Source organism: Bombina bombina, chromosome 5 (genome assembly GCF_027579735.1).
Source record: "Bombina bombina isolate aBomBom1 chromosome 5, aBomBom1.pri, whole genome shotgun sequence".
Taxonomy (NCBI): Eukaryota; Metazoa; Chordata; class Amphibia; order Anura; family Bombinatoridae; genus Bombina; species Bombina bombina.
In genome coordinates, this window is record NC_069503.1 from 465134912 (window position 1) to 465161512 (window position 26601).

The window sequence follows — 26601 nt, forward strand, 5'->3', positions numbered from 1 at the left end:
AGTAATTGGAATGAAGTTGTGGACTATCCATGCCTTAAGAAAGAAAACAAAATGTATGCTTACCTGATAAATTTCTTTCTTTCCGGGGCATGGAGAGTCCACGACTCCGCCCTGATTTAAATTTAAGACGTCAGTTTTTTTTGTGTAAACCTCAGGCACCTCTGTACCCTTGTGTTATATTCTTTTTCCATTTCCCTTTGGCCGAATGACTGGGGGTTATGGGTAAGGGAAGTAACACTTAACAGCTCTGCTGGGGTGCTCTTTGCCTCCTCCTGCTGGCCAGTAGTTGAATATTCCACTAGTAATTGTAATGAAGTCGTAGACTCTCCATGCCTGGAAACAAAGAAAGTTATCAGGTAAGCATACATTTTGTTTTTCAATCGATTTCAGTTGTGAAAAAAATCTATTTTAAAAATGAATTCATATTGGCTGATTGGAATAGTGATCTTGAATTATCCATATGCATATGATGTTTACATGGGCCTATTTATTTTAATACCAATATGTAAGTTGTACCAGAGTTGATGAATATATTTTTGAAGACAAAACCTTGACAATCCATGACAATGTGATGTTTTTTAAATTTTGCAAGAAGTATTCAAACTGCCTGTAACAAAGCTATTCTTGACTGATGAATCCTGTAATGGTTATAAGAAATAAGTATATTATATATCTTTTTTTTAAAGTAAATATTAAGTGTTTTGTAAAGTTTACAAAAACAGTAATTTGATATGTTTTTAATAAAAATGTTTATCTTAACTTGTTTCTCTCCATAGATTTCCAAGCCATTACCAGTAAAATTTGATGCAAAAACATTAGGTGTTCCAGCACACTCAGGTAAAATAATATTTTTTTTTATTAAAGGGACATCAAACCCAAACATTTTCTTTCATGATTCACATAGTGCATGGAGTTTTAAATAATGTTATAAATGTATTTATTTTAGCTAATCTGTTTCATTCTCGAAAAGTATACCTAGGTAGGCTCAGGAGTAGCTGATTGGTGGCTGCACATATATGCCTCTTGTCTTTCAGCTAGCTCCCAGTAGTGCATTACTGCTCCTTCAACAAAGGATACCAATATTCACTACCCCTGAGTTTAGCACATTAAATGGACAGTGCAAGAGGAAGACACTCCAAATAATACAAATAATACAAAAGCAGCAGCACTTGTCAAAGTCCTTTTGAATCAATTTATTGAATACTGAGAAAATATTTCCACAATGTTTCGGGAGTCAACCCTTAGACATGTGAATGTCCTATACCTTTTTACCCATACCACGATTTATGTTAAACAGGTGTGTAATTTCACAGGTGTATATAAAACCTCCTCATCCCTTTTTTTTATACAATACTCCCACCTATTGACTAAGGTAAAACATTACATTCTTAAATAATACCGCTATAACATTGTAATTTCCTTAAAGGGATACTAAATCCCAAATTTTTCTTTAATGATTCAGATAGAGCATGCAATTTTAAGCAACTTTCCAATTTACTCCTATTATCAATTTTTCTTCGTTCTCTTGCTATCTTTATTTCTTCTATAAAGGTAAGACGAGTCCACGGATTCATCCTTTACTTGTGGGATATAGTCCTCCTGCTAACAGGAAGTGGCAAAGAGCACCACAGCAGAGCTGTCTATATAGCTCCTCCCTTAGCTCCACCCCCAGTCATTCTCTTTGCCTACTCTAAGTACTAGGAAGGGTAAAGTGAAAGAGGTGATAAAATATTAGTTTTTAATTTCTTCAAGCAAGAGTTTGTTATTTTAAATGGTACCGGTGTGTACTATTTACTCTCAGGCAGCAGATGGATGAAGGCTGCTGCCTGGAGGATGATGATCTTAGCATTTGTAACTAAGATCCATCGCTGTTCCCACAGAGGCTGAGGAGTACAGGAAACTTCAGTGTGAGGAACGGTTTCATGCTATGCAGCAATGAGGTATGTTCATTCATATTTTTCTGGAGAGACTGTGTATTTCAGAATGGCTGACATTATACCCGGGAGGGTAAGGGTAAGCAGTAATCCTAGAGCTAAAAGAAGGGCATTACTTAGCTTGCATATGGGGCCAATTACAAATATGGTTGACACTGAATTGCAAATGTTTGGGAGCAAACGTTTTTTGACTGGGGAGTCCTTAAACGTTTTTGTGGGCAATAACGTTTTGGGCAGCTTTATTAAGGGCACACATGGCTTAACTTTTGAGTCTCAGAACCCACATGGCTAGTTATAACCGCTCTGGTGCGGTTCTGTAAGGCTGTGGAGACATCGAGTGAGATGGACGGGGCCTATTTTCGCGCCTCAGATGCACAGTTAGTTTGATCAGCAAGCAACAAGCTCTAACTCCTGAGGGCCCTGGTGTATCTTTTGGGCCAAATCGAAGCTTTTACCCCACATTTTCGACCCCTGAGGGCAGGTAGGGCCACAGCAGGGCTGTGGCAAGGTGCTGAGAGGGTTTTTTCCAGATCTGGGCCTATTTTCGATCCGGTTTGCAAATTAAGGGGTTAATTGTTAAAATTTTTTGTTGTGCAATCTTAACTACCTATATTGTGTCTACATACAACATTTTGAAAAATTTGGTGCATGTTTAGGCTGTTTTGCAGAACGTGTATGCTTTTTTTCTCTTAAAGGCGCAGTAACGTTTTTTAAGATTGTTATTTTTTTCACTAAATAAAGTGTTTTCATGCTTGTTTGTAGTCATTACTAGCCTGTTCAACATGTCTGACATTGAGGAAAATCAATGTTCAATATGTTTAGAAGCCATTGTGGAACCTCCACTTAGAATGTGTCCCTCATGCACTGAAAGGTCAATAAATTGTAAAGACCATATTTTAGCTACTAAAAGTATGCCGCAGGATGATTCTCAGTCAGAAGAGAATCAGGTTTTGCCATCTAATTCTCCCCAAGTGTCACAACCATTAACGCCCGCACAAGCGACGCCAAGTACTTCTAGTGCGTCTAATTCTTTCACCCTGCAAGATATGGCCGCAGTTATGAATACTACCCTCACAGAGGTTTTATCTAAGCTGCCTGGGTTGCAAGGGAAGCGCAGTAGGTCTGGTGTGAGAACAAACGCTGAGCCCTCTGACGCTTTATTAGCCATATCCAATGTACCCTCACAATGTTCTGAAGTGAGGGATTTGCTGCCTGAGGGAGAGATTTCTGATTCAGGAAATATGTATAGATTCAGATATGACGGCTTTTAAATTTAAATTAGAACACCTCCGCTTATTGCTCAGGGAGGTTTTAGCGACTCTGGATGATTGTGACCCTATTGTAGTTCCAGAGAAATTGTGTAAAATGGACAGATTCCTAGAGGTTCCTGCCTACACTGATGTTTTTCCGGTCCCTAAGAGGATTTCGGAAATTGTTACTAAGGAGTGGGATAGACCAGGTATTCCGTTTCGCTCCCCCTCCTACTTTTAAGAAAATGTTTCCCATATCAGACGCCATGCGGGACTCGTGGCAGACGGTCCCTAAGGTGGAGGGAGCTATTTCTACCCTGGCTAAGCGTACAACTATACCTATTGAGGATAGTTGTGCTTTCAAAGATCCTATGGATAAAAAATTAGAGGGTCTCCTAAAGAAAATATTTATTCATCAAGGTTTTCTTCTCCAACCTATAGCGTGCATTGTTCCCGTAACTACTGCAGCGGCCTTTTGGTTCGAGGCTCTGGAAGAGGCTCTTCAGGTTGAGACTCAAAAGCTAGCTAATTCTTTCTTTACAGATGCCGCTTTTCAACTGGCTAAATTAGCGGCGAAGAATTCAGGTTTTGCAATTTTAGCGCGTAGAGCGTTATGGCTTAAGTCCTGGTCTGCTGATGTGTCATCGAAGGCTAAGCTCTTAGCCATCCCTTTCAAGGGTAAGACCCTATTCGGGCCTGAACTGAAAGAGATAATTTCAGACATTACTGGAGGGAAAGGCCATGCCCTTCCTCAGGATAAGACAAATAAGATGAGGACCAAACAAAATAATTTTCGTTCCTTTCGAAACTTCAAAGGTGGTCCCTCTACCTCTTCCCCTGCCGCAAAGCAAGAGGGGAATTTTGCTCAATCCAAGTCAGTCTGGAGACCTAACCAGACTTGGAACAAGGGTAAACAGGCCAAGAAGCCCGCTGCTGCCACCAAGACAGTATGAAAGGGTAGCCCCCGATCCGGGACCGGATCTAGTAGGGGGCAGACTTTCTCTCTTCACTCAGGCTTGGGCAAGAGACGTTCAGGACTCCTGGGCTTTAGAAATCGTAACCCGGGGGTATCTTCTAGATTTCAAGGATTCTCCCCCAAGGGGGAGATTCCATCTTTCTCAATTGTCTGTAAACCAGACAAAAAGAGAGGCGTTCTTACGCTGTGTAGAAGACCTATATACCATGGGAGTGATCTGCCCAGTTCCGAAAACAGAACAGGGGCAAGGGTTCTACTCCAATCTGTTTGTGGTTCTCAAAAAAGAGGGAACCTTCAGACCAATTTTGGATCTCAAGATCCTAAACAAATTCCTCAGAGTCCCATCCTTCAAGATGGAGACCATTCGGACTATTTTGCCGATGATCCAGGAGGGTCAATATATGACCACTGTGGACTTAAAGGATGCATATCTACACATTCCTATCCACAAAGATCATCACCAGTTCCTCAGGTTCGCCTTTCTGGACAAGCATTACCAGTTTGTGGCTCTTCCCTTCGGGTTGGCCACGGCTCCCAGAATTTTCACAAAGGTGCTAGGGTCCCTTCTGGCGGTTCTAAGGCCGCGGGGCATAGCTGTGGCGCCTTATCTGCACGATATCTTAATCCAGGCGTCGACTTACCAACTAGCCAAGTCTCACACGGACATCGTGTTGGCTTTTCTAAGATCTCACGGGTGGAAGGTGAACGTAGAAAAGAGTTCACTTATCCCTCTCACAAGAGTTCCATTCCTGGGAACTCTGATAGTTTCGGTGGACATGAAAAAAATTTCTGACGGAGGTCAGGAAATCAAACTTTTTATCCATCTGCCGAGCTCTTCATTCCATTCCTCGGCCGTCAGTGGCTCAGTGTATGGAGGTAATCGGCTTAATGGTAGCGGCAATGGACATAGTTCCGTTTGCTCGCTTACATCTCAGACCACTGCAACTATGCATGCTCAAACAGTGGAATGGGGATTATGCAGATTTATCTCCTCAGATAAATCTGGACCAAGAGACCAGAGACTCTCTTCTTTGGTGGTTGTCACAGGATCATCTGTCCAAGGGAATGTGTTTCCGCAGGCCAGCGTGGGTCATAGTGACGACGGACGCCAGCCTATTGGGCTGGGGTGCAGTCTGGAATTCCCTGAAAGCTCAGGGTTTGTGGACTCAGGAGGAGGCTCTCCTCCCAATAAATATTCTAGAACTGAGAGCGATATTCAACGCGCTTCAGGCGTGGCCTCAACTGGCGTCGGCCAGATTCATAAGATTCCAGTCGGACAATATCACGACTGTAGCATATATCAATCATCAGGGGGGAACAAAGAGTTCTCTAGCGATGATAGAGGTTACCAAAATAATTCGATGGGCAGAGACTCACTCTTGCCATCTATCAGCAATCTATATCCCAGGGGTGGAGAACTGGGAAGCGGATTTTCTAAGTCGTCAGACTTTTCATCCGGGGGAGTGGGAACTCCATCCGGAGGTGTTTGCAAAATTGATTCAGCAATGGGGCACACCAGAATTGGATCTGATGGCGTCTCGTCAGAACGCCAAACTTCCTTGTTACAGGTCCAGGTCAAGGGATCCTCAGGCAGTACTGATAGATGCTCTGGCACTACCCTGGTCGTTCAACCTGGCTTATGTGTTTCCACCATTTCCTCTCCTTCCTAGTTTGATTGCCAGAATCAAACAGGAGAGAGCTTCGGTGATTTTGATAGCACCTGCGTGGCCACGCAGGACTTGGTATGCAGACCTGGTGGACATGTCATCTCTTCCACCATGGACTCTGCCACTGAGACAGGACCTTCTGATTCAAGGTCCTTTCCAGCATCCAAATCTAGTTTCTCTGCAGCTGACTGCTTGGAGATTGAACGCTTGATCTTATCCAAGCGGGGTTTCTCGGAGTCGGTCATAGATACCTTGATTCAGGCTCGAAAGCCTGTCACCAGGAAAATTAATCATAAGATATGGCGTAAATATATTTATTGGTGCGAATCCAAAGGCTACTCATGGAGTAAGATCAGGATTCCTAGGATTTTGTCCTTTCTCCAAGAAGGATTGGAGAAGGGGCTATCAGCTAGTTCCTTAAAGGGACAGATATCTGCTTTATCAATTCTACTGCACAAACGTCTGGTAGATGTTCCAGACGTTTAGTCGTTCTGTCAGGCTTTAGTTAGAATCAAACCTGTGTTTAAACCTGTTGCTCCGCCATGGAGTTTGAATTTAGTTCTTAAAGTTCTTCAAGGGGTTCCGTTTGAACCTATGCATTCCATAGATATTAAGCTTCTATCTTGGAAAGTTCTGTTTTTAGTTGCTATCTCTTCGGCTCGAAGAGTTTCTGAACTATCTGCATTGCAATGCGACTCACCTTATCTTGTTTTCCATGCTGATAAGGTGGTTTTGCGTACCAAACCTGGGTTTCTTCCTAAGGTTGTTACTAATAGGAATATCAATCAGGAAATTATTGTTCCTTCTCTGTGTCCTAATCCTTCCTCTAAGAAGGACTGTCTGTTGCACAACTTGGATGTGGTTCGTGCTTTGAAGTTTTACTTGCAAGCAACCAAAGATTTCCGTAAAATATCTTCTTTGTTTTCTATTCTGGAAGACGTAGAGGTCAAAAGGCTACGGCTACCTCTCTATCTTTTTGGCTGAAAAGCATCATCCGTTTGGCATACGAGACTGCTAGACAGCAGCCTCCTGAAAGGATTACAGCTCACTCTACTAGAGCGTTGGCTTCCACATGGGCTTTTAAAAATGATGCTTCTGTTGAACAGATTTGTAAGGCTGCGACTTGGTCTTCGCTTCATACCTTTTCCTAATTTTACAAATTTGATACTTTTGCTTCTTCGGAGGCTATTTTTGGAAGAAAAGTTTTTCAAGCAGTGGTGCCTTCTGTTTAACCATCTGTCTTGTCCCTCCCGTTCATCCGTGTCCTGTAGCTTTGGTATTGTATCCCACAAGTAAAGGATGAATCCGTGGACTCGTCGTACCTTATAGAAGAAAAGTAAATTTATGCTTACCTGATAAATTAATTTCTTCTATGGTACGACAAGTCCACGGCCCGCCCTGTCATTTTAAGACAGATTGTATTTTTTTTATTTTAAACTTCAGTCACCTCTGCACCTTGTAGCTTCTCCTTTTTCTTCCTGTACCTTCGGTCGAATGACTGGGGGGTGGAGCTAAGGGGGGAGCTATATAGACAGCTCTGCTGTGGTGCTCTTTGCCACTTCCTGTTAGCAGGAGGATAATATCCCACAAGTAAAGGATGAATCCGTGGACTCGTCGTACCATAGAAGAAATTAATTTATCAGGTAAGCATAAATTTACTTTTTTGACATATTGCTAGAAATAAGCATAAATCAGACAAGCTGTAGACTGTTCTCTATGTGTAATTGTGCTCTTATTTAATTTCTATACTTTATGTATAAAGTTGTATTTTTGAGATATTGCTGGAGATAAGCATAAAAACAGACAAGTTGTATACTGTTTTGTATGTTACTAGAGAAGGAACACTTTATAGCAAATGGATAATATGTAAGCCTGTTATAAAATCACTGATCATGTTGCTCTTGTAAATAAATTTGTATTTCTGAGATATTGCTGGAGATGAGCATAATTCAGACAAACTGTTTTGTCTGTAAGTGTAAGGAACATGGTTTACTGTCTTGATTAGAGTCTTGTCTTGTAGTTTGCTTTTAAAGTGATTGTAAAGTATAACTAATTAAAAATTAAATTAAAAAATTATCATTTAACCACTCCTTAGACTACACAATTCTGCATGTGCATGCTCATTTAACCACTCATTAGACTACACAATTCTGCATGTGCATGCTCATTTAACCACTTATTAGTCTACACAATTCTGTGTGTGCATGCTCATTTAACCACTCCTTAGACTACACAATTCTGCATGTGCATGCTCATTTAACCACTCATTAGACTACACAATTCTGCATGTGCATGCTCATTTAACCACTTATTAGTCTACACAATTCTGTGTGTGCATGCTCATTTAACCATTCCTTAGACTACACAATTCTGCATGTGCATGCTCATTTAACCACTTATTAGGCTACACAATTCTGTGTGTGTGCATGCTCATTTAACCACTCCTTAGACTACACAATTCTGTGTGTGCATGCTCATTTAACCACTTATTAGGCTACACAATTCTGTGTGTGTCCATGCTCATTTAACCACTCCTTAGACTACACAATTCTGTGTGTGCATGCTCATTTAACCACTTATTAGACTACACAATTCTGTGTGTGTGCGTGCTCATTTAACCACTCCTTAGACTACACAATTCTGTGTGTGCATGCTCATTTAACCACTTATTAGACTACACAATTCTGTGTGTGTGTGCATGCTCATTTAACCACTCCTTAGACTACACAATTCTGCATGTGCAAGCTCATTTAACCACTCATTAGACTACACAATTCTGCATGTGCATGCTCATTTAACCACTCCTTAGACTACACAATTCTGTGTGTGCATGCTCATTTAACCACTTATTAGACTACACAATTCTGTGTGTGTGTGCATGCTCATTTAACCACTCCTTAGACTACACAATTCTCCATGTGCATGCTCATTTAACCACTCCTTAGACTACACAATTCTGCATGTGCATGCTCATTTAACCACTCATTAGACTACACAATTCTGTGTGTGTCCATGCTCATTTAACCACTCCTTAGACTACACCATTCTGGGACTTATTGCTTCCTGCAACAGCTTAAGAAAATGCTACTTGCAGTTAAATAAAAACAGGCTGTAAGCCACAAGTGTCAGGCAGTATGGTGGTTGTGATGGGACAGGGGTGCAAACCCATTCTCCATGATCCTTTTTTTAGACATCACTTCACCCTGGTGCATATGCTGCTTAGTATAAGGTGATAGGAAAACAGGTTCATGCTTCTATATGTGGGTTATTTTGGCTGATTGCATCTTTTCAAGACCTATGAGCATGGACTAAACTTTATATGTGTAATAAATAAACAATTGTAAGTATGGATATGTGTTTGTGCGTACATAATTCTTTAATATATATATATATATATATATAATGCAGGTAAATCATTTAAATACTATCAAAACTTAGCTCCAAGCCAACCTCCCAATATTTCCTGCTTCCCCAATACAAATTCCCTTCCATTTTTATTTCAGCTTGTTTGTTCCATTGTGCTTCAGTATATGTGAGTGACAGTGTATGTTTGTCTGTACCAATGTATCTGTGTGCATACAAGAAGTGTATGAAAGTGTATTAAAGTTTGGCATATAGTGACTTCAAAATGTAGAGTGTTTTAGTTATCTAGGACTAGTAGTATTTTGGGATAATTAAAAAAAAAAAATAAAAAAAAAAAAAAAAAAAATATATATATATATATATATATATATATATATATATATATATATCTTTTTTTCTTCATAAATGGAAAGAGTCCACAGCTGCATTCATTACTTTTGGGAATTCAGAACCTGGCCACCAGGAGGAGGCAAAGACACCCCAGTGAAAGGCTTAAATACCTCCTCCACTTCCCTCATCCCCCAGTCATTCTTTGCCTTTCGTCCCAGGAGGTTGGCAGAGAAGTGTCAGAAGTTTTCGATAGTCTCTTATGGAGGGTAGTGCTCTTCGACATGGGACTGGAATTTTAAGTAGTCCTGTCAGCCTCTCAGTGAGAGCATGGGTGAAAGTTAGAGTCTGGAGATGCAGGGAGAGTCTTTCTGCGAAACCATCTCGACTCATATTAACAGCTCCACAAGCAATCAGCATTGACGAGTTTCGCTGCCTGCTTTTTTGTCTCATGGCAAGTTCATGGCAGAAGCGACGCTACTATATGTCACACTTGAAGGGCCGTAGGTACGATCATTTCATTTTACTTTCATCATGGATGTGTTGTAATTGCAACTGTTTATCCGAGAGGGGCTGCAACCTTCCGGGGATAACTTTAACATAGGGTCTCAGTGAGGCTCCTTTTTGTATCTAGGAATCAAGGGTTAATATCTCCTGAGGGGGGTTATTGAACAGGGGGGTTGCCCCAACTCGCTTTCTTTTTCTACTCGTGTTTGGGTTTATAATCATGTTTGTTATGGGATTCTGTCTGCTACTGTGTAGTGTTGCTTTTGCTCATGGATACTTTGGAACATAACGGCCTATGTCTAGTGACGCGGCCTTTACAGTTGGGTGCGCTTTTGCATGGACTGCAAGGTTTACCTTGTGACCCCATTTCCTCTTTCCTTGACCTTGTGGCGACAGAGAAATCCTGGGCCGCTGGTGTCTGGTTCTCTGGAGATGGTGACTGCCCCAGCCATTGGGGTGTAAGGTGCGGTTTAGATTTTTCTTATTGGTCCATTTTCTCTTACATGGTGTATCCAGTCCACGGATTCATCCTTACTTGTGGGATATTCTCATTCCCTACATGAAGTGGCAAAGAGAGCACACAGCAGATCTGTCCATATAGCTCCCCCTCAGGCTCCGCCCCCCAGTCATTCTCTTTGCCGCTCTAACAAGTAGCATCTCCACGGGAGGGTAAAGTGAATGTGGTGCTAGATTTGTAGTTTTTATTTCTTCAATCAAAAGTTTGTTATTTTAAAATAGTGCCGGTTTGTACTATTTACTCTGTGGCAGAAAGTGATGAAGATTTCTGCTGAGAGGAAAATGATTTTAACATGTTGTAACTAAAATCCACTGCTGTTTCCACACAGGACTGTTGAGCATCAGAAAACTTCAGTTGGGGGGAACAGTTTGCAGGCTTAACTGCTTTGAGGTATGTTTCAGTCATTTTTTCTAGTCAAGACTTAGTAATGCTAGAAGACTGACAAGAATCCCCATGTGGGAAAGGTAAGCCATATTCTGAGACTTAGTATAGAAGGAAGGCTTATTTGAAAGGGCTCAAACACTGGTGGACACTGTTAAGGGGTGTAATGATCTGCTACAGCAGATAATGTTGCAGTGAAAATATTAAGTTTTGTATCTCTTTTCTTGATATAGTCAGGCAATATGGTCTTAATAACCTGACTAGACAGTAGTGAGAGTTACTGTTATAGATATAAGGCACAGAGTCTTAATCTGAATAGTCTTTCCAGATTAGATAAATGAGGAAGTTCAGGTATAAAATGACAAACGGTAACGTTTCTAGATGATCAAATCAGATAGAGAAATTTTATCCCTTGTGGTAATGGTTTAATCTTGAGCCGCGATATGTCAGTATTGAATTCAGTATCCACTTCACGCACTCACACATACAAACTTAAAATATATACAAGTCCATTCTCACAATCGAAGATCAGGTATTTAGAAATATGCATACGATAAGACGTAGTATACTTAGTTTCAGATGGCAAATAACATTTAGACTCTGGATAGTATTTATGCAGCGATTTGATAGAGAGAGCTTGTACCTGGGTGACCGCTCCGGTTGGCGTCTAAAGTGTGAGTGCGGCTTCCGGATTGCTAAAAGTAGTTCCGGCGGCTTCTTGATCCAGAATTGAGTATGAGGAGACCGTTCAGAAACGGCAAGTTATGTCAGCTGAAAAGTTCGTTAGAACCACAGGTGAAAGGTAAACGAAATCCAAGTAAATAGATAATGACCAAAAAGGTAATAAGAGTTCAAGAGAACGAGTCGTTAAGCAATACAAACTAGAGTAGCAGGAACACTCTAGCTTAAGCAATTTCCAGGCAAAGAATGAACGACCTAAAGGAGCTATAAATAGGGAGTTACCTGTTCAAGGCGGGATATACCTTAAAGGTATGTCACAAGGGGCAATCGATTATTTTTTTTTACAAAAATCTGATATTTATACAAGTTTATATTACATTTGAAACACTTTTTTGGGGTTTATTCCGCATGGCATCTATTTAGACACCTATTTTGGCTTGGGAAGGCCCCACATCCCCAGAGTGAAGAGGGAGGGGGCCTGAAATTCGCGCCTCAGTTGCGCAGTTGATTTTACAGACAGCTTCATGCAGCTCCATGTGAAGAGTCCAGAGATTACTTTAGGACTTCAGAGAGGCTTATTTTCGATTAAAACTAATCCCCAAGGAAGGTAGGGCCACAGCAGAGGCTGTGGCATGGTGCTATAGTTTTGCTAACCGGTTGCCAGCTTTAATTTGCTCCGGTTTGGGCAGTAAGGGGTTAATTGTCTTGAAATTTACTGTGCAATCATTTCAAAGCATTAGGATCATATGGTGAAAATTTCATAAAGATTTGATGATTTTTGGAGATTTAGTAAAAAAGTGTGCGCTTTTTATTATTTAAAGGCACAGTACCGTTTATTAAAAAATTGTATTTTACTGTATTTGAGTGCTGTCTAAGTCTGTTTAACATGTCTGAGCCTACTGATAGACCTTGTTCTATGTGTTTAATAGCCATGGCGGTACCCCCTTTACATTTGTGTTTAAAGTGTGCTAAGGTATCTAAACATTTTAAAGACCATGCAGTGACACTTAAAAATGTAGCCCAAGATGATTCTTTAACGGAAGGTAACGAGGATAGTCCTCCTTCCTCTCCCCATGTGTCGACACCAGTTACGCCCGCGCAAGCGATGCCTAGTACCTCTAGCGCATTGGCCCCTATTACCTTACAACAATTAGCAGCAGTCATGGATAATTCCCTTGCAGCATTTCTATCCAAACTGCCAGTTTTTCCTAAAAAGCGTGATAGCTCAGTTTTAAGAACAGAGGATGAGCAATCAGAGGTTTTGGATGATTTATCTGTTGTACCCTCACAACACTCTGAAGTGGCAGTGAGGGATGTACTGTCTGAGGGAGAAATTTCTGACACAGGAAAGGTTTCTCAGCGGGCAGAATCAGATTCCTTAGCGTTTAAATTTAAGCTGGAACACCTCCACGTACTGCTTAAGGAGGTTTTAGCTACGCTGGAAGATTGTGACCCCATGGTGGTCCCAGAAAAATTGTGTAAAATGGACAAGTTTCTAGAAGTCCCTGTATACACTGATGCGTTTCCGATCCCGAAGAGGGTGGCGGATATTGTGACTAGGGAGTGGGAGAGACCCGGTGTACCTTTTGTTCCCCCCCCCTATCTTTAAGAAAATGTTCCCCATAACTGACCCCAGGCGGGACGCGTGGCAGACGGTCCCTAAGGTAGAGGGAGCAGTTTCCACACTAGCCAAGCGCACAACCATACCAATAGAAGACAGTTGTGCTTTCAAAGATCCTATGGATAAAAAATTAGAAGGTTTGCTAAAGAAGATATTTGTTCAACAAGGTTTCCTTCTTCAACCGATTGCCTGCATTATTCCTGTAACTACTGCAGCGGCTTTTTGGTTTGGGGCGCTGGAGGAGTTGCTCCAGAGGGAGACTTCATATGACAAAGTCATGGATAGAATTCATGCTCTAAAGCTGGCTAATTCTTTTATCACAGATGCCGCTTTACAATTAGCTAAGTTAGCGGCGAAAAATTCTGGTTTTGCCATTATGGCGCGAAGAGCGCTTTGGCTCAAATCGTGGTCGGCTGACGTGTCGTCCAAAACAAAACTATTAAATATTCCTTTCAAGGGAAAGACCCTATTCGGCCCAGAGTTGAAAGAAATTATTTCGGATATCACTGGGGGAAAGGGCCATGCCCTTCCACAAGATAGACCGTTTAAGGCCAAAAACAAGGCTAATTTTCGCTCCTTTCGCAACTTCAGGAGCGGACCTGCTTCAACCTCTGCAACCGCAAAGCAAGAGGGTAACACTTCCCAGCCCAAAGCAATCTGGAAGCCTTTGCAGGGCTGGAACAAGGGTAAGCAGGCCAAGAAGCCTGCGGCTGCTACCAAGACAGCATGAAGGGGTAGCCCCCGATCCGGGACCGGATCTGGTAGGGGGCAGACTTTCTCTCTTTGCTCAGGCTTGGGCAAGAGATGTTCCAGATCCCTGGGCATTAGAAATTGTTGCTCAGGGATATCTTCTAGAATTCAAGGACTCTCCTCCAAGGGGAAGGTTCCACATTTCTCGTTTGTCTTCAGACCAGATATAGAAACAGGCGTTCTTACGCTGTGTAGAAGATCTTCTAAAGATGGGAGTGATACACCCAGTTCCAATTGCAGAACAAGGACTGGGATTTTACTCAAACCTGTTTGTAGTTCCCAAAAAGGAAGGAACTTTCAGGCCAATCCTGGATCTAAAAATTCTAAACAAATTCCTCAGAGTTCCATCATTCAAAATGGAAACCATTCGGACAATCTTACCGATGATCCAGGAAGGTCAATATATGACTACCGTGGATCTAAAGGATGCGTACCCACATATTCCTATCCACAAAGATCATCATCAGTTCCTAAGGTTCGCCTTTCTGGACACGCATTACCAGTTCGTGGCCCTTCCTTTCGGGTTGGCCAGCACTCCCAGAATTTTCACAAAGGTGCTAGGGTCCCTTCTAGCGGTACTGAGACCGCGGGGCATTGCAGTAGCACCTTACCTGGACGACATCTTAATACAGGCGTCGTCTTTTCACAGAGCCAAGGCTCATACGGACATTGTTCTGGCCTTTCGAAGGTCTCACGGGTGGAAGGTGAACGTAGAAAAGAGTTCTCTGTCCCCGCTCACAAGGGTTCCCTTCCTGGGAACACTAATAGACTCGGTAGAAATGAAAATATTTCTGACAGAGGTCAGGAAGTCAAAGCTTTTAACTACTTGCCGAGTTCTTCATTCCATTCCTCGGCCTTCTGTAGCTCAGTGCATGGAGGTAATCGGATTAATGGTTGCGGCAATGGACGTTGTCCCTTTTGCCCGAATTCATCTCAGACCACTACAACTGTGCATGCTCAAACAGTGGAATGGGGATTATGCGGATTTGTCTCCTCAAATACAAATGGACCAGAAAACCAGAGAATCTCTTCTCTGGTGGTTGTCTCAGGATCACCTGTCTCAAGGAATGTGCTTCCGCAGACCGGAGTGGATCATTGTCACGACCGATGCCAGTCTGTTAGGCTGGGGTGCGGTCTGGGACTCCCTGAAAGCTCAGGGCCTATGGTCTTGGGAAGAATCTCTTCCCCCGATAAACATTTTGGAACTGAGAGCGATATTCAATACGCTCCAGGCATGGCCTCAACTAGCGGAGGCCAAATTCATCAGATTTCAGTCGGACAACATCACGACTGTAGCGTACATCAATCATCAGGGAGGAACAAAGAGTTCCCTAGCGATGAAGGAAGTAACCAAGATCATCAAATGGGCGGAGGATCACTCCTGCCACCTATCTGCAATTCACACCCCAGGAGTAGACAACTGGGAGGCAGATTTTCTGAGTCGTCAGACTTTTCACTCGGGGGAGTGGGAATTCCACCCGGAGGTTTTTGCTCAGCTGACCCAGCTATGGGGCATTCCAGAATTGGATCTGATGGCGTCCCGTCAGAACACAAAACTTCCCCTTTACGGATCCAGGTCCAGGGATCCCAAGGCGGCATTGATAGATGCTCTAGTAGCGCCTTGGTCCTTCAGTCTAGCTTATCTCTTTCCACTGTTTCCTCTTCTCCCTCGGCTAGTAGCCAGAATCAAACAGGAGAAGGCTTCGGTAATTCTGATAGCGCCTGCGTGGCCACGCAGGACTTGGTATGCAGACCTAGTGGACATGTCATCGGTTCCATCATGGAAACTGCCATCGAGGCAGGATCTTCTAATACAGGGTCCATTCAAGCATCCAAATCTAGTTTCTCTGCAACTGACTGCTTGGAGATTGAACGCTTAATTCTAGCTAAGCGTGGGTTCTCTGAATCAGTTATAGATACTCTGATCCAGGCCAGAAAGCCTGTCACCAGGAAAATTTACCATAAGATATGGCGGAAATATCTTTGTTGGTGTGAATCCAAGGGTTACTCGTGGAGTAAGATTAGGATTCCAAGGATATTGTCTTTTCTCCAAGAAGGATTGGAGAAAGGATTGTCAGCTAGTTCCTTAAAGGGACAGATATCTGCTCTGTCTATCCTGTTACACAAGCGTCTGGCAGCAGTACCAGACATTCAGGCGTTTGCACAGGCTCTAGTTAGAATCAAGCCTGTCTATAAACCTGTGGCTCCTCCATGGAGTCTAAATTTAGTTCTTTCAGTTCTTCAAGGGGTTCCGTTTGAACCTTTACATTCCATAGATATTAAGTTATTATCTTGGAAAGTTTTGTTTTTGGTAGCTATTTCTTCTGCTCGAAGAGTTTCAGAATTGTCTGCTTTGCAGTGTAACTCACCCTATCTGGTGTTCCATGCAGATAAGGTTGTTTTGCGTACCAAACCTGGTTTCCTTCCAAAAGTGGTTTCTAATAAGAATATTAACCAGGAAATCATTGTTCCTTCTCTGTGCCCTAATCCAGTTTCTAAGAAGGAACGACTGTTACACAATCTTGATGTGGTTCGTGCTTTAAAATTCTATTTAAATGCAACTAAAGATTTCAGACAAACATCATCCTTGTTTGTTGTCTATTCTGGTAAGAGGAGAGTTCAGAAAGCGACTGCTACCTCTCTTTCCTTCTGGCTGAAAAGCATCATCCGATTGGCTTATGAGACTGCTGGTCAGCAGCCTCCTGAACGAATTACAGCTCATTCCACCAGAGCTGTGGCTTCCACATGGGCTTTCAAGAATGAGGCTTCTGTTGAACAGATTTGTAAGGCAGCGACTTGGTCTTCACTGCATACTTTTGCCAAATTTTAAAAATTCGATACTTTTGCTTCTTCGGAGGCTATTTCTTCTGTTAAGTGTGATCAGTCCACGGGTCATCATTACTTCTGGGATATTACTCCTCCCCAACAGGAAGTGCAAGAGGATTCACCCAGCAGAGCTGCATATAGCTCCTCCCCTCTACGTCACTCCCAGTCATTCTCTTGCACCCAACGACTAGATAGGATGTGTGAGAGGACTATGGTGATTATACTTAGTTTTATATCTTCAATCAAAAGTTTGTTATTTTAAAATAGCACCGGAGTGTGTTATTATCTCTCTGGCAGAGTTTGAAGAAGAATCTACCAGAGTTTTTGTTATGATTTTAGCCGGAGTAGTTAAGATCATATTGCTGTTTCTCGGCCATCTGAGGAGAGGTAAACTTCAGATCAGGGGACAGCGGGCAGATGAATCTGCATAGAGGTATGTAGCAGTTTTTATTTTCTGACAATGGAATTGATGAGAAAATCCTGCCATACCGATATAATGTCATGTATGTATACTTTACACTTCAGTATTCTGGGGAATGGTACTTCACTAGAATTACACTGTAAGAAATACATAAAGCTGTTTAATAACTAGAGATTATGTTTAACGTTTTTGCTGGAATGTAAAATCGTTTTCATTTGCTGAGGTACTGAGTGAATAAATGTTTGGGCACTATTTTTCCACTTGGCAGTTGCTTAATCTGTTTTCTGACAGTTTCTGTTCTCCCTCACTGCTGTGTGTGAGGGGGAGGGGCCGTTTTTTGGCGCTTTTACTATGCATCAAATATTTCAGTCAGCAACTCATTGTATTCCCTGCATGATCCGGTTCATCTCTACAGAGCTCAGGGGTCTTCAAAACTTATTTTGAGGGAGGTAATTTCTCTCAGCAGAGCTGTGAGAATTATAGTTTGACTGAGATAAAAAACGTTTATTCTGTAATTTGTTTCCTGCTTTCAGAATTTGTTATCTTTGCTAATGGGATTAAACCTTTGCTAAAGTTGTGTTGTTTACAAGGATTGAGGCTATAACTGTTTCAATTTATTAATTTTCAACTGTCATAGATCTTCTGTGCTTCTTAAAGGCACAGTACGTTTTAATATTATTCTAATTGAATTGTATTTCCAAGTTGCAAGTTTATTTGCTAGTGTGTTAAACATGTCTGATTCAGAGGATGATACCTGTGTCATTTGTTGCAATGCCAAAGTGGAGCCCAATAGAAATTTATGTACTAACTGTATTGATGCTACTTTAAATAAAAATCAATCTGTACAAATTGAACAAATTTCACCAAACAACGAGGGGAGAGTTATGCCGACTAACTCGCCTCACGTGTCAGTACCTACATCTCCCGCTCAGAGGGAGGTGCGTGATATTGTAGCGCCGAGTACATCTGGGCGGCCATTACAAATCACATTACAGGATATGGCTACTGTTATGACTGAGGTTTTGGCTAAATTACCAGAACTAAGAGGTAAGCGTGATCACTCTGGGGTGAGAACAGAGTGCGCTGATAATATTAGGGCCATGTCAGACACTGCGTCACAGGTGGCAGAACATGAGGACGGAGAACTTCATTCTGTGGGTGACGGTTCTGATCCAAACAGACTGGATTCAGATATTTCAAATTTTAAATTTAAACTGGAAAACCTCCGTGTATTACTAGGGGAGGTGTTAGCGGCTCTGAATGATTGTAACACAGTTGCAATACCAGAGAAAATGTGTAGGTTGGATAAATATTTTGCGGTACCGACGAGTACTGAGGTTTTTCCTATACCTAAGAGACTTACTGAAATTGTTACTAAGGAGTGGGATAGACCCGGTGTGCCGTTCTCACCCCCTCCGATATTTAGAAAAATGTTTCCAATAGACGCCACCACAAGGGACTTATGGCAAACGGTCCCTAAGGTGGAGGGAGCAGTTTCTACCTTAGCTAAGCGTACCACTATCCCGGTGGAGGATAGCTGTGCTTTTTCAGATCCAATGGATAAAAAGTTAGAGGGTTACCTTAAGAAAATGTTTGTTCAACAAGGTTTTATATTGCAACCCCTTGCATGCATTGCGCCGATCACGGCTGCAGCGGCATTCTGGATTGAGTCTCTGGAAGAGAACATTGGTTCAGCTACTCTGGACGACATTACGGACAGGCTTAGAGTCCTTAAACTAGCTAATTCATTCATTTCGGAGGCCGTAGTACATCTTACTAAACTTACGGCGAAGAATTCAGGATTCGCCATTCAGGCACGCAGGGCGCTGTGGCTAAAATCCTGGTCAGCTGATGTTACTTCTAAGTCTAAATTGCTTAATATACCTTTCAAAGGGCAGACCTTATTCGGGCCCGGGTTGAAAGAGATTATCGCTGACATTACAGGAGGTAAAGGCCATGCCCTGCCTCAGGACAAAGCCAAAGCCAAGACTAGACAGTCTAATTTTCGTTCCTTTCGTAATTTCAAAGCAGGAGCAGCATCAACTTCCTCTGCACCAAAACAGGAAGGAGCTGTTGCTCGCTACAGACAAGGCTGGAAACCTAACCAGTCCTGGAACAAGGGCAAGCAGACTAGGAAACCTGCTGCTGCCCCTAAAACAGCATGAATTGAGGGCCCCCGATCCGGGATCGGATCTAGTGGGGGGCAGACTTTCTCTCTTCGCCCATGCTTGGGCAAGAGATGTTCAGGATCCCTGGGCGCTAGAGATAATATCTCAGGGATACCTTCTGGACTTCAAATACTCTCCTCCAAGAGAGAGATTTCATCTGTCAAGATTGTCAACAATCCAGACAAAGAAAGAGGCGTTTCTACGCTGCGTACAAGAGCTCTTGTTAATGGGAGTAATCCATCCAGTTCCACGATCAGAACAGGGACAGGGGTTTTACTCAAATCTGTTTGTGGTTCCCAAAAAAGAGGGAACTTTCAGACCAATCCTGGACTTAAAGATCCTAAACAAATTCCTAAGAGTTCCATCGTTCAAGATGGAGACTATTCGGACAATTTTACCTATGATCCAAGAAGGTCAGTACATGACCACTGTAGATTTAAAAGATGCTTACCTTCACATACCGATTCACAAAGATCATTATCGGTACCTAAGGTTTGCCTTCCTAGACAGGCATTACCAGTTTGTGGCTCTTCCATTCGGATTGGCTACAGCTCCAAGAATCTTCACAAAGGTTCTGGGTGCTCTTCTGGCGGTACTAAGACCGCGGGGAATCGCGGTAGCTCCATACCTAGACGACATTCTGATACAAGCTTCAAGCTTTCAAACTGCCAAGTCTCATACAGAGTTAGTGCTGGCATTTCTAAGGTCACATGGATGGAAGGTGAACGAAAAGAAAAGTTCACTCGTTCCACTCACAAGAGTTCCCTTCCTGGGGACTCTTATAGATTCTGTAGAAATGAAGATTTACCTGACAGAGGACAGGCTAACAAGACTTCAAAGTGCTTGCCGCACCCTTCATTCCATTCAACACCCGTCAGTGGCTCAATGCATGGAGGTAATCGGCTTAATGGTAGCGGCAATGGACATAGTACCCTTTGCACGCTTACACCTCAGACCACTGCAACTGTGCATGCTAAGTCAGTGGAATGGGGATTACTCAGACTTATCCCCTTCTCTGAATCTGGATCAAGAGACCAGAAATTCTCTTCTATGGTGGCTTTCTCGGCCACATCTGTCCAGGGGGATGCCATTCAGCAGACCAGACTGGACAATTGTAACAACAGACGCCAGCCTTCTAGGTTGGGGTGCCGTCTGGAATTCTCTGAAGGCTCAGGGACAATGGAGTCAGGAGGAGAGTCTCCTGCCAATAAACATTCTGGACTTGAGAGCAGTTCTCAATGCCCTCCTGGCTTGGCCCCAGTTGACAACTCGGGGGTTCATCAGGTTTCAGTCGGACAACATCACGACTGTAGCTTACATCAACCATCAGGGAGGGACAAGAAGCTCCCTAGCTATGATGGAAGTATCAAAGATAATTCGCTGGGCAGAGTCTCACTCTTGCCACCTGTCAGCAATCCACATCCCGGGAGTGGAGAACTGGGAGGCGGATTTCTTAAGTCGTCAGACTTTTCATCCGGGGGAGTGGGAACTTCATCCGGAGGTCTTTGCCCAAATACTTCGACGTTGGGGCAAACCAGAGATAGATCTCATGGCGTCTCGACAGAACGCCAAGCTTCCTCGTTACGGGTCCAGATCCAGGGATCCAGGAGCAGTCCTGATAGATGCTCTGACAGCACCTTGGGACTTCAGGATGGCTTACGTGTTTCCACCCTTCCCGTTGCTTCCTCGATTGATTGCCAGAATCAAACAAGAGAGAGCATCAGTGATTCTAATAGCACCTGTGTGGCCACGCAGGACTTGGTATGCAGACCTGGTGGACATGTCATCCTGTCCACCTTGGTCTCTACCTCTGAAACAGGACCTTCTGATACAGGGTCCCTTCAAACATCAAAATCTAACTTCTCTGAAGCTGACTGCTTGGAAATTGAACGCTTGATTTTATCAAGACGTGGGTTTTCTGAGTCAGTTATTGATACCTTAATACAGGCTAGGAAACCTGTTACCAGAAAGATTTACCATAAGATATGGCGTAAATACCTATATTGGTGTGAATCCAAAGGTTACTCTTGGAGTAAGGTTAGGATTCCTAGGATATTGTCTTTTCTACAAGAAGGTTTAGAAAAGGGTTTATCTGCTAGTTCTTTAAAGGGACAGATCTCAGCTCTGTCCATTCTGTTACACAAACGTCTGTCAGAAGTTCCTGACGTCCAGGCTTTTTGTCAGGCTTTGGCCAGAATTAAGCCTGTGTTTAAAACTGTTGCTCCACCATGGAGTTTAAACCTTGTTCTTAATGTTTTACAGGGCGTTCCGTTTGAACCCCTTCATTCCATTGATATAAAGTTGTTATCTTGGAAAGTTCTATTTTTAATGGCTATTTCCTCGGCTCGAAGAGTCTCTGAATTATCAGCCTTACATTGTGATTCTCCTTATTTGATTTTTCATTCGGATAAGGTAGTCCTGCGTACTAAACCTGGGTTCTTACCTAAGGTAGTTACTAACAGGAATATCAATCAAGAGATTGTTGTTCCTTCTTTATGCCCAAATCCTTCTTCAAAGAAGGAACGTCTACTGCACAACCTGGATGTAGTCCGTGCTCTAAAATTTTACTTACAGGCAACTAAGGAATTTCGACAAACGTCTTCTCTGTTTGTCATTTACTCTGGGCAGAGGAGAGGTCAAAAAGCTTCCGCTACCTCTCTTTCTTTTTGGCTTCGTAGCATAATTCGTTTAGCTTATGAGACTGCTGGACAGCAGCCTCCTGAAAGAATTACAGCTCATTCTACTAGAGCTGTGGCTTCCACTTGGGCCTTCAAGAATGAGGCCTCTGTTGAACAGATTTGCAAGGCTGCAACTTGGTCTTCGCTTCATACTTTTTCCAAATTTTACAAATTTGACACTTTAGCTTCATCGGAGGCTATTTTTGGGAGAAAGGTTCTTCAGGCAGTGGTTCCTTCTGTATAAAGAGCCTGCCTATCCCTCCCGTCATCCGTGTACTTTTGCTTTGGTATTGGTATCCCAGAAGTAATGATGACCCGTGGACTGATCACACTTAACAGAAGAAAACATAATTTATGCTTACCTGATAAATTCCTTTCTTCTGTAGTGTGATCAGTCCACGGCCCGCCCTGTTTTTAAGGCAGGTAAATATTTTTTAATTTATACTCCAGTCACCACTTCACCCTTGGCTTTTCCTTTCTCGTTGGTCCTTGGTCGAATGACTGGGAGTGACGTAGAGGGGAGGAGCTATATGCAGCTCTGCTGGGTGAATCCTCTTGCACTTCCTGTTGGGGAGGAGTAATATCCCAGAAGTAATGATGACCCGTGGACTGATCACACTACAGAAGAAAGGAATTTATCAGGTAAGCATAAATTATGTTTTTTGGGAGAAAGGTTTTGCAAGCAGTGGTGCCTTCCGTTTAGGTTACCTGACTTGTTCCCTCCCTTCATCCGTGTCCTAAAGCTTTGGTATTGGTATCCCACAAGTAAGGATGAATCCGTGGACTGGATACACCATGTAAGAGAAAACAGAATTTATGCTTACCTGATAAATTATTTTCTCTTACGGTGTATCCAGTCCACGGCCCGCCCTGGCAATTAAGTCAGGTTCAAATTTATTTTTGTAAAACTACAGTCACCACTGCACCCTATGGTTTCTCCTTTTTCTCCTAACCGTCGGTCGAATGACTGGGGGGGCGGAGCCTGAGGGGGAGCTATATGGACAGCTCTGCTGTGTGCTCTCTTTGCCACTTCCTGTAGGGAATGAGAATATCCCACAAGTAAGGATGAATCTGTGGACTGGATACACCGTAAGAGAAAGTAATTTATCAGGTAAGCATAAATTCTGTTTTTTATTCAGTGTCCCAGTTATGGATGATTCTGATTTTTTAGAGACGGATGTGTCCGATTCAGACATTACTTTTTGCGAAGAATATGAATTGACCCTTGTGATACATGCCCATCAGTTATGTTCCGAATGCCATTTTAGAGTACTCTGTTTCTTGGGATCGGGGAATCAGGTGCCCACTGAGACATCCATCTCTGGGGATTCTATTTCTCACGAGATGAGTTCCCTACCACCAACTCTTACTACGCATGCAGGTAACCCAAACACTACTTATCCTTCTAGGGAGTGTGGCCTGTTCCCACCGGAGGTTACAACACGGTTCCGCATGGCCATATCTTTGGCGCTGGCGCATCTGCACCTCCCGGGAGTGTGCTTACGATATTGTCCGTGTTCCATTAACCAGGGCTTGTCAGGCGTGGGATCGTCTGGTCCAGTTCAGCCCTCCGGTGGAGCGACTGCCCCTGAGGCCTTAGGGGGTCAACCTTCGGGGCTGGTGTTTTCTTTTGTCCCGGCGGAGGTATGTTGCGCCTTTTATTATAGACTGGCACGCCTTCGTGTTCTACTAAGGCACATTTTTGGCGTTGCTGGAGGATCCCAATCTTAATGGGTCTGGGGATTCTCAGTCTTAATATTCAACTGGCTTGCATGCATAGACATAAGGGAATGAATTAATCTTCTTATAGTCTTTGTTATTTGTGTATCCTTTTCCAGTTCTGAGCTTGGAAGACTCGGACCCCTGTTGGGCTGGTCCTGCGGGTCTATCCGTTCTTCCTGGGCGATAACCTACGGGTTGCCTTATCTTTTATTTTCATCCAGTGAGGATGATTTTTATTTGGTCTAAAGCTCATGTTTTAGTGTGATGTTTCCTTCAAGAACTTTCTTCTCTGGAATTGATACTCGCGATTTTGTGGTCACACTGTTTTCAAAAGTCTGTCTGACTGTTCTTAACACTCCATCTCGGGGGACACTCTATGTGGCCTTGACAGTGCTGGGGCCCTTGGTTTCAGGCTGGTCCTGACTGGGTACAAATCCTTCTGTCTTTGAGGCCTAGTTCATACACATGGCGCCTTTTTAGGTCTGGCTGGTCTGGTGAGGGCGCCTAGAGATCACAATATGATTGTGTTGTTTACCTATTATTTTACAAGCTTCAACTAGCATCCTGAGAGGACTTGATGGTCCGTGGTTGCTTAGGGGCATGAGGGATTGGTTCAGTCTTCATTCGCCTTTCAATCTAGTGGGCCGGGACTCCGTTGAGATCTGCGGCGACATGCTCAGTCGTTTCCGAGGATTTAGGTCCTTCATACCGCTGTTCTTACGGTTTTGCTATTCATGGTCTCTTTGGAAGTGTCCTTTTAGGACTTGTTCTTTTTAGAGGTTCTCTTCCTTTGGGTCAAGACTTTCTGGACTTTGTCTGTTTTTTCTGGCGGCTTTGGTTGCTTAATTAAGAAGTGAAGGCCGTGAGGCTCTGTCTTCCTTCGGGAGTTAGTCATCTCCATATCAGGGGCAATAGGAGGTGTTGTCTCTTTTTCCAAGCTTTTTGCTTAGGGGATGTTTTTCTGCCTGAGTTTGGGATGCTTTGCATTCTTCTCCCTTGGGTGTGGTCCTCTGGAAAGTTAATCTGAAAGGATTATGGAGACTAGCCTTTCTTTTCTACTCTCTCTTTCGGGTGACTCTGCTCTCGTTCTCCTTTCCCTTGTGTTGCCCTTGGGGCCTTTGTGCTCTAGAGAAATTGTGTGACTTTGTCGCAGCCTAGCACCTTGTTGGGGGGGTGTTGACCTCCGGGCAAGGGTGTTCTTTTCCTTTGGGCTGCAAATTACGAGTGAGTCCTGTACCCGTTCTCTGGGTTTCTCGGTTATTAGCCCCTCTGAGGTCTGATTGCTTCAGACGGGGTATCTTGTGTTCCCTGGGGGTGTCGTTTGTTCTAGGGCAATTCTTTGTTCATGGTTCTTGTCTTGGATCCTTCTTGAATGTCTAGAGAATTATGATCCTGTGGACTGGTTCGGGACGACCCAGTTTTCTCAGGGACCCTATGTTGCGACATAGGGGCTAGCTCATTGGGCTTGCAAGCAGGAAGGCCAGAGTTCACATCCACCTTCGGGTACTGGTTATAAACATTAAGGCCTGACTTGTCCTTCGGACGGAGTGTGCTCCTCTTCATGGGGAGTTTTCTCTCCGTTGGGTCAACTGTGGTGTCTGGATGATTTTTTCATTCGGCCCGTGTTTTGATCATACTAAGGCCTCATCTCTTGAGGACATGTACGCTGTTCTTATCTGTGCCCTTCCCTTTTGAGGGGATAGTTTGTCTTCCTTATGAGCTGGGGCTTCCTCTCTCTGGAGGGTCATTGTCCTGCCCAGTGTGTAGGAGGTTGGATCAGGTGGCTTATTTCTGTAAGGGGCAGCATCTGCTGCTCTGTGGCCTCTGTTCCACCTGTTGGAAATTGATCTCTCTATGTAGAGGCTGTCTAAGAGTGTTGTGACAGGTCTTCCTACGGATCTATTGCACTTTTCTCTGTTCCAGGTCCTAGGGGGTTCTCCTTAGGAGTGCCTTATTTTGGAGAAGCGGATTGGGTTGGCACTCAAGCTCTGTTGGGGTGGGTGAGTCCCCCCTTTTTCTTTCCTTTCCCTGGGGGCTTGTGTTTGGGGTATTTCTGTCCTCCCTGTCTATCAGACATGTCTGTCGCTTGGGCTGGTCCGGTGTTGGAGCAGGATCTGAAATCTGTTGCTCTGCTATTTAGTCCTCGGAGCATTCAAGGTACGGTAAGCCTCTTTGAGGTTTCTCCTTTCTCCAAGTTCAAGATTTGTGGGAAGGACTGGCAGCTCTTAGATAGCCTGCAACGTTATCCGCTGGTTAGTGGATACTTAACAATCTGAAGGATCCTATCTTCAGCTGTTTTCTACTTGCCCTGCAAGTATTTAAAGGGACACTGAACCCAATTTTTTTCTTTTGTGATTCAGATAGAGCATGCAATTTTAAGCAACTTTCTAATTTACTCCTATTATCAACTTTTCTTCGTTCTCTTGCTATCTTTATTTGAAAAAGGCATCTAAGCTTTTTTCTTGGTTTAGAACTCTCAACAGCACTTTTTTATTGGTGAATGAATTTATCCATCAATCAGCAAGGACAATCCAGGTTGTTCACCAAAAATGGGCCGGCATCTAAACTTACATTCTTGCATTTCAAATAAAGATACCAAGAGAATAAAGAAAATTTGATAATAGGAGTAAATTAGAAAGTTGCTTAAAGGGACAGTAAAGTAAAAAAAAATAAAAAAAAATTTCATGATTTAAATATGGCATGTAATTTTAAACAACTTTCCAATTTACTTTTATTACCAATTTTGCTTTGTTCTCTTGGTATTCTTAGTTGAAAGCTAAATCTAGGAGGTTCATGTGCTAATTTCTTGAAG

The 26601-nt window shown here is 43.0% G+C and overlaps 1 protein-coding gene across 1 annotated transcript in view; it reads left to right on the forward strand.

Annotated features, from left to right (window-relative positions):
- Positions 1–26601, forward strand: part of ULK4 (unc-51 like kinase 4) — a 1503227-nt gene that overhangs the window by 179512 nt on the left and 1297114 nt on the right. Inside the window, exon 14 of the mRNA XM_053714343.1 lies at positions 777–837. Within this exon, the coding sequence (XP_053570318.1) occupies positions 777–837 (61 nt within the window). The remainder of the gene's footprint in view (positions 1–776; positions 838–26601) is intronic.